At 35.6% G+C, this 14,896-nt stretch overlaps 2 protein-coding genes across 2 annotated transcripts in view; both read right to left on the reverse strand.

Moving 5' to 3' along the window:
- Positions 1-14,896, reverse strand: part of LOC135693267 (rab-like protein 6) — a 33,259-nt gene that overhangs the window by 4,171 nt on the left and 14,192 nt on the right. The window contains exons 8-19 of the mRNA XM_089111634.1: positions 9,813-9,876; positions 8,962-9,038; positions 7,287-7,392; positions 5,246-5,293; positions 4,433-4,488; positions 3,374-3,450; positions 3,045-3,233; positions 2,525-2,702; positions 1,715-2,270; positions 1,039-1,064; positions 610-746; positions 82-134 (exon numbers count right to left, since the gene is read on the reverse strand). Of these exons, the coding sequence (XP_088967760.1) occupies positions 82-134; positions 610-746; positions 1,039-1,064; positions 1,715-2,270; positions 2,525-2,702; positions 3,045-3,233; positions 3,374-3,450; positions 4,433-4,488; positions 5,246-5,293; positions 7,287-7,392; positions 8,962-9,038; positions 9,813-9,876 (1,567 nt within the window). The remainder of the gene's footprint in view (positions 1-81; positions 135-609; positions 747-1,038; positions 1,065-1,714; positions 2,271-2,524; positions 2,703-3,044; positions 3,234-3,373; positions 3,451-4,432; positions 4,489-5,245; positions 5,294-7,286; positions 7,393-8,961; positions 9,039-9,812; positions 9,877-14,896) is intronic.
- LOC135693270 (uncharacterized) lies at positions 9,900-14,808 on the reverse strand. The gene has a single exon (XM_065211701.2). It carries the CDS (start codon positions 13,242-13,244, stop codon positions 12,057-12,059), a length of 1,188 nt encoding a protein of 395 aa, XP_065067773.1. The 5' UTR covers positions 13,245-14,808; the 3' UTR covers positions 9,900-12,056.

Raw genomic sequence — 14,896 nt, forward strand, 5'->3', positions numbered from 1 at the left:
TTCTTATGTGCGAAATTGAAAACTGTTACAAAATAAAGAAAAAGTTTGAGCTATATATGGTAATAATTGACTAGCTCTTACTGATTGTTTCTCTTTCTTTCTCCGCGTCTTTTTCTTCTCAGTTTCTTCGTTTTCTAAGAAAAAAAAAATGAAAAAATTGCGTTTTGCTTAGCGTATGTTTATAAAAGACACAGCAAAGACCTGTAATGGGGTCTTCAAGACTGTAAATACAATTTTTCAACTCCAATCGATATGGCTTTTGAGCGTCGATAGATCATATCATATCTTCATGAAGCAAATAGGCTGGGCTCTTGGAACAGATTAACTTTCTAAGTTTGGTAACTTCGAAAGGAATAAATTGTGACATTTCTTGTTTCAAAAACATAAAAAATTGTATTGGGATGCATCTAAAAAGTTGCAGTTAGATAAAATATAACAACAATAAATTTCTTATTCAAAGTCTGAAATTACAATTATTTCGAACAGCCAGATGATGTTGGTGGATTACAATGTCACGTGTGCACATGTCACGTGTGAAACAATGAGCATTATGAACCAACACAGTATGCAACAAAAGAAGACCCGCGGACCACGCAGATTCCAACTAACCCTGTGAAATTGACGTTTTTCGCATCTGCTCATTCATAAACATATCCAGATCATCTGCGGTGATTGAAATTGTGGACTGGCCTGTTTCTGTGCCCCTTTCTTTGCCCATGTTTTCATCCCCTTTACTTGGATCTTTGCTAAAAAGATTGGCCCATAATAGAAACTTATAGTGCAGATACAGGACATTCTCTGTAGAATTCAGAAATAATTCTTTAATATTAAGAGCTGTGATAAACAATGATAACATCAAACCCAACTTGCAAATCTGCAGAATCTTTTTACTTGCTCAATAATTTTTTACACTGATGAGATAACGATAAACATTGTCTGCAGAAATTAAAAGATATAACAAAAGCATTAGAAATAACTTTATTTTGTTGCCAAGTTGTTGGTCATTCAAATGCTGAATAAGAATTTAAATATACAAACCTGGAAGAATCGGAAGAGCGAGTTTTCTACAAATGAAAAGAAAAATGAGATACTTTGAAAATATGTCTGTTTTGAATTGAACTGAGCAAAAATTATTAGAATGTTTAAGGGGAAGTAATATGAAGGAAAATTTTTAATCTTTACCAGAAAACCGACACAAAAGCTAAATAATACCTTAAACTTCCCAATTAAACGCTTAGTACCAGGAGAGTTTTCCATCATTGCTGAACCCTAAAAATCATTCTACAGCTAATATCCAACGCAGATAATCTTAAAAGGAAGCTTCACGTTCTCTTTGTGGACAACAAAATTAAGTATAACGATTATTATTCAACACAGAATTCTACAGCTTAAAAGGATCTCTCGCACGTTTCAAGCACAAACTAAGCCTTTAAAAAAACATTCAATGAAATAGTTTTTAAATACAGTTCTAACTTCTATGTAATCTTTGATTTTTTCAAAACCCTTTTACAGCTAACAGGTCTATGACTGATAACAGGATTTCTATTCTGGACAAAAACCTGTATAAATACTATTGATTAGTCTGAAAAAAGTCCGATCACCTTTCTATAATCATCAAAGAAGGCGATATATTTGATTGTATTTCTAACAACTACCATCTGTAGGAACATAAAAGCATTCCACGCCCTACAGAAACAAGCCCTATACAACCCACCTTTTTACTCGACTCTACAACTCTCGTTGCTTCCTTGTTATTCTTTTCACCATCATCACCTCCGAGCCAATTATTCAAACCTGCATCGTCATCAAGGTCAAAATCTGGGGTGACTTCGTATTTTGGGCCAGCATCGTCTTCATCACTACTTGAATTATCATCAGAACTAACCCTTTTTGGTTGATTCTTTGTACTCTTTCTTGTGCCAGGTCTTGTACCAGAATCAATCTCTTTTCCAACGTTGTTATGCTTGTCAATAATGTTTTGCTCTGGTGGGTCCAACTTTTCGCTTGTAATCTCGTCATCTGACGACTCTAAATCGACCGGGGCGCTAACAAGAGGGTTTTCTTTATCTGATTCCGTATCACTACCCTTCTGACTATGATCAATGGGGCGAGTGACGTCATGATCATCACTAACATTGTCAAGGTCATTATCACTGTCTGTTTCGATATTATTAGATGGAGCAGGATTTAATTCTTCGTTTGATTGTTTTTCGTCTTCCGAGTCTAAATCTTGATAGTCCATAACCAACGGGTTTCCACCTTCATCGTCACTGAAATTTTAAGGTTCTTGCAATTATGCACAGACAAATTCTGAAACAAAAAATGCTTAGGAGACTATGAATACAGTTTTGAGGTTTAAATGGAAAAGGATAGCTCAATAACTGCGCACAAGAAAATCTTGTACATGATTATGGCGATTAATGGTGATGATTGATCATAATGATTACGGCGATTAAGGATGACGATTGATGATTATGAAAATGGTGATGATTGAAAGCGAAGATGATGATGTTGCTAGACTAACCTTTCGTCTTCAGAAATCGCAGCTGGAGATGGAACTTCAGCTTCCTTTTTCTTGCTTTCTTTCTTATTCCACCAGCGCTTCTTTTTCTCGGTAACGTCTAAGAAATTTGGATCTAAGTCTGTATCTGGACTAAACTCGTGAATATTGTTCGCAGATGTTGGTGACAAAACATCATCATCTACAAAAGAGAGTGGACGATTTTGATAAATTATATCAAAAATGAAAAAAGCATTTAAGATCAAACTAGAAAATATACGACTAAACCCATTTAATGTAAAAATGACCCTATCATGGTACTCATTTGATGAAATTGTCTACGCAAGACACAATGTAGAGGCTACACTTTCACACTTTGCTGATTAAAACCAAATTCATCTTGTAGAAGATTCATTGAAAGCCTACAAAATATCCAATGTATTCATAGAAAACAGAAAAAAAATTCACAGGAAGTAAATCCTTTGTTTCTTTACTTGGGTATTACTGCACATATTTCGTTCATACTAATCAGCTAAAAAGATACCTAAACATGACTTCTCTTCCTGCTTTTCAACCCTGGCAGAGTAATTTCTGTCGTTAGTCACTTTATTTTCAGTCGTTAAAGCAGATTGTCTGATATTCTGCGGTGGTAATGACGTCACAGGGCGTTCAGCAGGGGACATTTCCGCTCCACTCTTTCTGCTCGATGAAATGCTAGGGGATGCCTCTGATGCTAAAACAATACATATTTGTGTCCGGTTAGCGCAAGAGATATGAATAAATACCAAATTTTTCAGAATGAAGAGTTGAGATCATAATATTCTGATCACACAGTACTGATAAAATTACTGATAGAAATATGCGAATTTGCACCTGTATCGTCTGTTTCGCTTGATGGGGTAACTGATCCTGCGGTTTTTGCCCTCCGGTTTGCCAAGGATTGTGTAAATCTAGAGAGGAACATGATCAATAACATGAAATAGCTTTCAATTTATTACTTTTAAAATAACAATCTTAATAGAGCTTTTACATACGGAATTGAATGTGGATACTAGATATGATATGATATATGATATGATATGATATATGATATGATATGATATGATATGATATGATATGATATGATATGATATGATATGATATGATATGATATGATATGATATGATATGATATGATATGATTGATATGATATGATATGATATGATATGATATGATATGATATGATATGATATGATATGATATGATATGATATGATATGATATGATATGATATGATATGATATGATATGATATGATATGATATGATATGATATGATATGATATGATATGATATGATATGATATGATATGATATGATATATGATATGATATGATGAAACTGCAATTCCAACAAAAGTATGACTCAATTAAGCCTAAGAGAAAAGATTATCCGTGCAGTTCGTAGCAATGTTAAAAACTGAGCCGGAATGCGTCTTCCAATCACTTGTAGGTCAAAACCCTTGAAAAACAACCCGATTGCAATCTGCGATCATCTTACAAAAACAAAAATTGCGGGGGAGTATTGCGGGGGAGTACTTTTTTCTCTCTCGACACGACGACCCTGGGGGGAAACGGAATTGAAGAGAAAAGCAGAGAATAGAAAGCATGCCGTTTACTAAACATTCTGCAAATGAATATGATAACTGCCCTACCCTAAATCCATGATTCGCCTGCAATAGACTAGCGCATGCTAGCGCCTGCCAAATAAAATGGTGCCATGGTTCACCAAGTTTTTGTTTTATAAGCTTATTGTTAAAGTATTTGTTATGTGCCATTCATAGCCAGAACCAGATGACGTCATGTCTATTTCTGCTGTTGACAGCACAGAAAATTGAATATTTTTCTTGGTTTTAACAGTGATAAAATAATCTTACTTATTTTGACAATAATCTTACTTATCAAAATTCTGTTCTTCTTTCTCTTCATCTCGAAGGAGCATTTCCCTTGTTTCCTAATTTGAAAAGAACAAGAAAATTCTGTCTAAAAACTCAGTTTAGGTAAAATGAAATATTAATGAAATTGATAGAAGCAATAAATGTCCAAAAGCTACAAATACAATTTGACTCCAAGGACAACTTGCCAATTGTTCCCATATTTGAAACACCAGAAAAAGGGCAGCAGAGTCTAGCAGAGTATAAAGCACATCAAAAGTGAGCTTTTAGCTACAAAACCTAAATTATAAATTTAACACTAAGGTATTGACTTAATGAAAAAGCTAGCATTAATCAATTCTTTCAAAATAAAAGCAATCAACAAAAGTTTAAGACATTGTTTGCATTTCTGACCAAAGCCTAATCTAAGCGTTCTTGATTTTTCACTTAACAGATCCCCCACAACATCTAAAAACTATCATTTTTCTTAAAAATGCATTAAGTGAAGGTAATCTAAGTCATTGAAAAGACCAATAGCCCCTGATAGATGCTTTCAATTCTGCAATAATATAACATTCACTTGTCCAGAAACTGGCTAAAATTAAATATCCATGTTGGGGAATATTTAGTCTCAACTCATTACCACCAGAGCTCAACAGCACAAGAAAAGTAGAAATGCCAGTCATCCCCATTGATCAATTTTTACCCGTGCGTAGGTCGACACTAGAAGATGACAAAATACTCCCGAGATATGGGAGACGTAATTTCAAGCATCACAGAGTTAAAAAGTACCGATTTATGTCATGGCTGTGACAAACAAAGGCTAAAAATAAATACCTCAATTTCAAGGGCATTGGCTTCGAGTTGTCTCAAAAGTGTCTCTCTCTGAAACGGTAAATGAAGAATTGAACAAGGAATGAATACAGCTGCAGAAAACAAAGAAGAAAGTTGATAACAGCAATAGGTAAGATAAAAAGATTGAAAATGTATTAATAATATGTGATAAGGCAACAAAGTGCTGAAAAACTTTCTACAAAATGTATGCCAAGTTTGCGGAAAACAAAGTTGCTCTGGGGTCTAGAGCGGGTTCTTTCCTGGTTCTAAGGTTTGGCACAACCGAGTCATCTTTTTTCTATAAACAAGTTCAATTACCAAACAGGCATATTACATAACTATGCTCTGAAAAATTACTACTTTACAAGTCAGATACGATGAATGACTACACTTGGGATGAAGCAAGCGGAGCATTAATGAAAAATTTATAGAACTAAAAATTAACACCGCAAGCATAGGAGAGCTATTACAGAAATCTTTCCTTGCTTCATCACTGGGGCGGTCATTTCCAATTTAAAAATAACAAGAAAAAATATATTTTTAACATAATGTAAGGTATTGGGTCATCTTTAAGATACCTCAGTCCTTTAGGTTATTCAATTTTCTACATTAAACTGAAATAATTTCTTTGTAATTGCAAATAACAAGACAGATCTATCCTGTCCCATTGCTACTTGTTCTGAATCGACCGCTCTTGAAAATGCATCACAAATATAATTCAGCAACTTGGCATTAAGAGAAATACACGCATCTTTTATAAGAAATCCAACCTTTAGATGACCAAAAAGTTATAGAACTATGTGCTGTTCACTTTCAAACTTAAGAAAATGCTCGAAAATGTTTCTGTTAAAGATTAGGCACCTATTTCCTGCTCAATTAACATTATGTGATAGAAAGAATAACTCCTTGTCACTTATTAGATGTTACTGTAATCTCATGTGGCATCTTTGCATTTCTGAGTGCCCCACTTTGGTACACAAGGATCTTTTAAGAAGCTTTATGAAACTGGAATTAACAAAAAATCAAGGCACTGAACAGTAATATTCAGTTTAGTTCCCTTTAAAACATGCGTGTATATAGCTGAACCAACCAAAAACCAAAGACCAAGTTTTGTTCCTACAACAGAATATACAGTATGTGGTACGAATGGAGATGCTTGAAAATTTGGAGATGAGATAGCGTTTCTGTTGATGATCAATGGGCATAGAGTCACACATGTCGATGAAAGAAAGGCACGAGTTGCCAGAGATACTCAGTGAACTGATGTAAAAATTGAAACTGATTTAAACTGACGTTTTAAGTCAGATCTGAGGGTGGTAAATTTCTCCAAATTTCACTGAGAATTGCATAGATTTGTTTCGAAGCCTATGGTTAGCTCTAAAACGTACAGACAGTTTCCATATTTTTCAGAAATAATAATAATAAAAGCCTTCGATTTCTATTAAATTACACTACAGTTTCAAACCTCTCTACACCTCTTTACAGTTTCAAACCATAGGTAGTTTGCAACTGGCTAGTCTGGGTTTACAAGATAAGAGCATTACAGTCGTAAGTGCAAAAGGGAAAACTCAAAAAAACAACCAAAATTAAAAAGGATGTAATTCAGGGTTTGGATAAATCATACTTTCCACCCAAAAAAGTATGATATGACATTATCATCTCGCAGGCCACGAAAATTCTCTTCCCGGGCCGTAGGTTGCCCACCCCTAAGCAAGAGAATGTAGACTCACTTTGGCAAGATAATAAAAGCTTCAGCACCCGCGAAACGATACTTAAAAGCAGACAGCGTTATCATGATATGGGACACTCCAGACATAATACGATAAACAGATCTAAATTTGTAGCAACTAGAAACAAAAACTGGTATTTTCCTAAATGACCTGTCTTGTTGAACCCAAAAACTGGCATTTTTCTAAATGACCTTTCTTGTTGAATCGAATTCGTGAAGGTATTTTGTCTAACAGGATTCACTGATATGCTACAAGATACTTCCAACAGGAAGCATGAAGTGGATATCTAACGGGATAACGTAACATTAACGTACCTGCAGTATCAGGAATGGCATGTTCAAAAACTGGTAAAGATATCGTAGGCCAAATCCATTCTTCAACGACGATTCAACAAAATTCACTTCAGCAGATCCAACCGGTCTAAAAAGAAAACAAAATTCACTAAATTGATTGGCTTAATGCAGAGCAGACTGAATAATATTCTTAACCAGGAAACATAGGTTTTGATGAGATATTAATCGTGATCAGCTTGTAAGAAATCGAATTTTATTCAAATGTAGTTGCAAAACGGCTAGAATTATGGTAAGAAATTTTTTAAAAAATTGATAGCAAAGAAAATTTGAGGGAGTATTTGCAGCAACGAAACCTCCTTTACAAGGATACGATAGCAGCATAGTAAGAAGGCCTAGACCGATTCTGTAAACGTTGTGATTTTCAAACTATATATGCTTTTGAATGCATACAAAATTTGAATTTCTTAATATGATTCTAAGTTTAGACAAACATAAAGTTGTAGCTTAATTTTTTTCACCTCAAAGAACACCAAGCGATAGTTTCGATTCGGAAAACGATGCATTTAAAATTTAGGAAAAGCTCGTCACACATTCTTTATAATTCTCTTCACAGCTGCGTGTGTCTGTAACGTTGGTTATATGCAGTGCAAGCGTTCTCATTATAAGTTCGCCTCTGGACCAACAATCCTCGCCAAAACCACTGGGACAACTACAGGACCTGTACAGAATACATGAATACCTAACGTGATACTCGAAAGGTTTCTAAGAGAGAAAGACATTTTCTTAACTCAGAAAAGCACTGGAATGGTTATTCTTCTGCCATCAAAGAGTCTGTATCATTGGTTTGCTTTCGTTGCAAATCGAAGTCATATCTGCTTGCAAAAGACATTGACAACTAATCCTCGAAATTTATCACACTGTTTTTCATTTCCAGCTTACAGAAATCGTAGTTTCATTTTCGGTATTATTTATTTTGAAATCTTTGAAGAGCTGAAATATCTCTATGTAAAGAGGGGCCTCTCTCCTCGTTTAGCTTTGCTACTGAGAAAGTTCCTCCACAGATAATTTGTGTTCCACATCTTACTGTCATAAAGATTGTTTGTTATCTTAAATTGTATTTTTTATTTGTATTTTTGTATTTTTACTTAGTATTTTGTGGAATAGTATGTTGTGGAATTTACAATATAATGAACGTGAACGTGAACGTTCCCTGACTTTTTTTAGACAGATTAATTTGATAGATTCCTGATTTTCCCTAAATTTTTCCTCGAATCCGTCATTTTACAGGTTCTCTAGATTGTCCCTATTGTCTAGTTTTTTTCCGAACGACCAATACAAAACTCTGCACGACCAATATTAAATCCTCCCGTTTCTTAAAGTTGCCCCTCTCCTGCATGCATTACAATAATGCAAAATTCCAATATTTTTGAATGCACACCTTCAATAGAATAATAAACACCGTACTGGGGAAAGGGAGAAGAGATTAGCCACAGAATTGATAACTTGGTAATTAAGATGGTTAAATCCTGAGGTTGTCAACTTCTGAATTTGAAATTGTGAGGCTTCATCAAAATTTAGAGAGAATGGTAGCAGTCTGTCACAAATTCCCTACCTAGAAGCGAAAGTTTAGAAAATTATCACATGCCAAGTGAACCATTTGTTGTTCTGTTTGGTGAACATTAGAGCCATGTCTTACCTGTCCATATGTTCCACGTGAGCACACATCGTTTCGCTATCAACTAAACGGTGTTCACCCATATCTCTGAAATTAGCCTAGGCGAAGTATAATAAAGATTTAGAAATGGCTTGGAAAAAAGCAAACATTGTGAATCATATTAAGCTTCTCGTCTGACACTCTTCAGAGTATAAAAAGTCAGAACATAAATTTGAAACTCTACGCTAGAAAATATATACACCCAGTTGTGAATCGAAAATAGGCTAATCAGAAACGCGAGCACATGGCTGTTGAGGTTGCCCAATCAGTGCCACAAAAATATAGATTTACTGAAAATATTGGCATCAGGTATACATTTCCTACTGAATATCAAAGGATTGTCACTCAATCAGATTGCTAACCATCGGAAAAAATATCGGAGCATAACGATTATACACCTTCATTGCCAAAACTGTTGAAATATCTACACAAAATCTTTTCAGATTCACCATCCTCCCCCCCCCCCTCCCAATTGCACAGTGGGAGGGGGGAAATATAGCAAGGGCGTCAGCAAATAGGAGAGGTACCCTAGGACTGTCAACTTTTTAATATGAATATTGTGGTGTTTCAACTAATTTTGCAAGGATAGTGGCTATCAGATTTTAATACGTTACAAAAATGAGATTAACTCATGATTAGTAAACTTAAACTGATTTTGGGATGTTTTATAGACTAATGGAAGATATGTGCCTTTATGGCGACTGGTTAACGAAGTAATAGGTCCAAAGCGAAGATCAATAAAGCCAAAGAAACACTTTCGGACTCATATGGAACACATGCGAAAATAAATGGCAGGCATGAGACAAAAACGAAAAAGGTGTGTCTGCATTTACCATGACAAGCACGGGTATGTGATTTGGCACTTTTGGAAGCTCTCGTTCAACGTACTTCCAAGTCCTGTAAAGAAAAAGATGCTAAAAGCACAATCGTAAGCATAATTCAATGGGAATTTAGTTTAACGATAAATTTTTCATTTTAAGTCTAGAGAAATGAATATTCAGTAAGATTGACATTGAGGGTTTGAGAAAGTTGTGAAACAGAGAAAAAAAACAAAAATTTCACATAGTATTGTAACAATGTTTCACAAAAACTCAAATAACGTTTCAACAAGAAAATTAACTTCAAACCAGATTAAAACATAAAACCATTAAAACCTTTTAAAATATCCGCCAAAGTAAACCAACAAATGGAAAATGAAAAATGTCCATTACATTGGAAACAATTACATTTTTAAAAACACAACTTGCGTCGGGTAATTTAGTTTACTGCTTCTCTGGTTAAGGCTTTTGTTTCACGGTAAAAAGGGTGCTTTAAATTTTTTATGAAAATAACTTCTAACATGTGCAGATGGGATGGTAGTGGTCTTCTATGCTAGCTCCAGCCATTCGCCAACATATGCGAAATGAGAAAAAAGACTGTTGGGCACCGAGGCCGTTCGGAATCGAGGCCGTTCAGAATCGAGGCCGTTGGGCAGCGAAGCTTCGTTGGGCAACGAGACTGTTGGGCAGCGAAGCTTCGTTGGGCAACGAAGCCGTTGGGCAACAAAGCTGCTGGGCAACGAGGCAATTGAGCAACGAGGCTCATCGTTACTTTTTAACGACATAAAAGCTTTCAGCAAAACAAACAGAATTGCTCTATAAAGGAAAAGAGTAAAACGACAGCCTTCAAGACATAGTTATTTCGTAAGGTCCATGATTCATAATTATTACAATAATTTCGAAATGGCTTGAATACTTTCCATACATTAATGACAAATAGAATCAAGTTGCTTGTATAACCTTTATAATGCTATCAGGAAAGTACTATCGGCATTTGTTGAAAAATAAAAAATAAACGGTTCAAGAGTCAAAAATACCTGAAGACAACCAGATACACAAGCAAGTTTCATTTCGCTTATAAAAATTAAAACAAAGCCAATTCAAAGGTTTAGTCCGTGCCAGCTTGCTATTTCAGTATTACACGTGAAAAAGATTGCTATCCAAGCTGATTCAGTAGTTATATAAATTGCATCCAACTATAGTGTTATGAAGTTTTGCCAACCCAGCACCTTGCAAAAAACTTTCACATTTACCAGCTCAAGTCAAACTGTCTTAAGCGAAAAAGCTGGGGGGAAGAAAAAACTTCGTTTCAAAGAGCAGCGGCAAACATTCAAATTATGCTAAGAAAATATTCAGCATTATTTGTTATCTTAACAACATCGCAATTGGCTGGAAAAGATGGGCCTGACAAATTTTATTGACTGAGTTCTGTTTCAATTGATCACGAAGCGGCCGCTGAAATTAGGCCCCCGACAAAAACCTTTCGCATATTCTCCAACAACAGTGAGAAAAAGAAGCAGTTCTAAACATCCAAGAATAAAGTAAGTAATCCCGAGTTCATTTTTATAAGATATTATTTTCGTGTCTTTGCAATGTTGATATTGTTTAGAAAATGACAAAAATCAAGAATATTCTTGTATTTGCTGTTTTCAGTATTAAACCTTGATACTGTTGCCATCATTTTCCAAATAAAAAGGTCATCTTATGACTTTTATGAAACTTTCTGTAGCCATTTCAATTTTGATTAGCTAAAAATATTTGCTGCAGTGCCGCCATTTCTGTCTAAGCCAATGCAATACTTTTGCTGAAGAAGGCTGGTACGAGTGTCAGAATCAACTTATTAATCCGTTGTATATCATCTAGACTTGAAAGAGGTTTCCAATATGGATCTCATTTACATTAAGCAATGTGGTATAGGTAAGATAAAATACGAGATATTGGAAGGGAGTTCCATGTGTAGTGAGTGGTTACCCTGACGTGAGACATATGAACCAAAATCAGCATCAAAAGAAAAGAAGAAATCTACACCAATTATGAAAGTTTGCTTCTTAGTTGTAGTTTTTGTAACTTATTAATTCAATTAGTCTTAGCCAATTGTAATGTTCTGTACATCTTTATAGAACTTGTCACTTTGACACGCAAAACAGTTGGGAATTATGCCATCCTAGTGGAGAACATGACCAGGCAATGGAAATTTTAGTTGCCAGGGATGGGGTTGTCGTTTATAGTCAATATCATTTACGATAATACTTCCGCCATTTACTCCCGAGAAGAATGCGCTCCTACTATTTGAAGCTCTATAGATTTCGGCTCTGTTTGTTGGTCATTGTTGCAGTTTCTTTGTCCCTTCAGCCATATTTTGCATGATATAGACTGTAAAGCTTTTTTGACTCTGAATAAATCTTCTTTTGCCTTTTCCTGGAAATCCGACTTCATCAGAGTGTAGAGCACAGGGTTGAAGATAGACAAGGCAAATCGGCCAAGATTCATACCTAAATATTTCTCCTTATGGCGTTCTACCTCCCCAAGATAGGCCGTTACAGTGACCCAAACTAATACTCCAGCAAACATGAAGCTGAGCATCAATGCAGCTTTCGATTCCTCAACCATTCGTTTTTGACGCCTGGCATTGGCGCGTTGAGACATTTGCCGTCGACTTTTTCTTACAACAACACAAATACCAAGGAGCGCTACTCCTGATACGGTCGTAGCAAGAAAGCATAAAGAGATGAATACATCATCGTAATATTTGTATGTTTCAAGTTGCTTGAAAAGCTGGTTTAAGAAAATCAGCAGTTGAGTGGCATCATTGAGGTGGTCATTATCATACAACGGTTTGTACTCAGCAAAAGATATGGCGGCAAAAACAAGTGATAAGAGCCATATTGTTACTACCACAACAACAGCCTTGCGTGCTGTAAAATGCTGTCGGTGTTTGAGCGGAAAGCATATGGCAATCGCTCGATGAGAAATAACAGCAGCTAAGCTATAAATGCTAACAAGATTGTTGAAAATCAACAAAACCCTACTCTGATGATGAATTCGACGTGTGGAAATAAAATTCGTACTCTCTGTAATTGTTGTAGTCTCCTCACTGACGACAAATAGCGGAATCACGATTAGGCCCACAAGCACATCAGATACAGTCATGTTTGCCGGGAAAATGTTTTGTTTGTGTCTTAAAATCTTGAAGCGTACAAACAAACTAATGATGTACGAGTTAAGCAGGATTATAAGAGCCCCAGTGGCAATTGTTAGCTGTAAAAGATGCCCACTATCCCATTTCGGAAATGCATTCCGTTCAAAGTCCGTGTACTTGCTAATGTCTCGAGAACCTCGAGAATCATTTTTCGTAGAATCTACAGTAATATTCGTTGAATTCAAAATACTTTTGCCATTGATCTCTAATAGCTCTTCGGCAATATCACGCAATACAGCGGCATACATGTTGTTTTCGCCTCTAAACACGATTTCTAGAGGATATCAGCCGATTCAACCAAAAACTGAATCAAGAACCTGCTTACGAATACTATGGAATGGAAAATGCCGATCTTTTGCAACACGTAGGAATGTCTACTCTGACCATTAGTTTGTAGAAACCATCTTCATCCCCTTGAAAAACAGGTGTGACAGTACCCAAGAAAATTGCTAGCATTATTCTCGCACACGCTTTTCCGTTCATGCATACAAATGTTCCTTTGAAGTAAGTGCCATTCACATCATTGTTTACATCAGTGTCACTAAGGTGACATAGCACATGTATGGTCGGCTTTAAAATTGATTGCCAGTTTTTGATTTTGAAGTATATATAAATCCATATAAGGAGCATTAAAAATTTATGCGACACCATATATGCTTGATTAAACTAAAGAATTATTGATGAAAACGAACCAGCAGCAAATCAACGAAGACAAAGGCTCACTTTGTTTCGCAAGCAAACATCGCAGAAAGAAAACTGGTCCTGATATATAGCAAGTTCATAAACTAAATGATACTGGCCAATTCACATCCTTATAAATTACAGCCTTTTGTAGAGCTGTTATTTGATCTCGAGAAGATTCAATCTGTTATGTTAAGAGGATTGTGAATAATTCATGAAAAAACCACACTGATACAAAAGATGCAGTTCAATGGATGGAATGCAAGTTCAATCCATTTCGAACTGTTAGCTTTAAAGAGGGATTTCATATGATAGTAAAAGAATATAAAGAGAGCTGGATTCGAGAAAACTGTATCAAATTACATGAGGGATGCCTCAAAGAGATTCATGATTCCGTGTCATTTCACGCACTGCAGAACTTCCAATGGATCTAGAGTATTCTAGAGCATGTCATCTAGAGCATTGATATCACAACGATTATGAACATAAACTTGTCGCAGCACCGCCTTAATCTGGGGACAGAAAATGCTGATTTTGAAAACTTGTATAATGTGAACATTGCCCAATCCGTTTGCCAATGGGAGACATGTCACGAGGACAAACAATTTCTTAAGCAAATTCTTTAACCTAGACAAATATCAAAATTACAGTTTCTATTTAGGCAGGCCTTGAGTACGAAGGGCAAAAGTTTCAGAACGTGATGCAATCGTTTCTTTATATCTATAATAATTTGATGATCGAATTAAGAGTTAAACTTGGACTTGCAACCTAGACCCGACCTGTTCTATACACCAAATTGTGTACAGTTCCGCATATACGTCATTGAGCACTACATGACAGACCAGTAAAACAGCAACTTGCATGTTAAATTTTGTACAAGCTCGCAAGGTGCAAATCCCTGAGAAAAAAATCGTACACTCTGTGCTGAAAAATCTGTAAAAATCTTCTCAAAATTTGAAAAATCTCAAGAAATCCTCAAAAATCTAGACAATCTTAAAAAAATCGAAAAAATTTACAGGATCTTCAAAAAATCTAAAAATCGAAAAAATCTCTGAGAACTTTTATTTGAAAAGAAGCGAATACAACTGGCGCGAAGATATAAAAAGCATGCAAGTCTTTTAAAAATGAAACGTTTTGTTTTGTCTTTTGCACTAAAAGTATATCTATTTATCTCGTCCTGAGAAAAAAATCGTACACTCTGTGCTGAAAAATCTGTAAA

The sequence above is a fragment of the Rhopilema esculentum genome, chromosome 11 (genome assembly GCF_057945365.1).
Source record: "Rhopilema esculentum isolate cy_ngs chromosome 11, ASM5794536v1, whole genome shotgun sequence".
Classification (NCBI taxonomy): Eukaryota; Metazoa; Cnidaria; class Scyphozoa; order Rhizostomeae; family Rhizostomatidae; genus Rhopilema; species Rhopilema esculentum.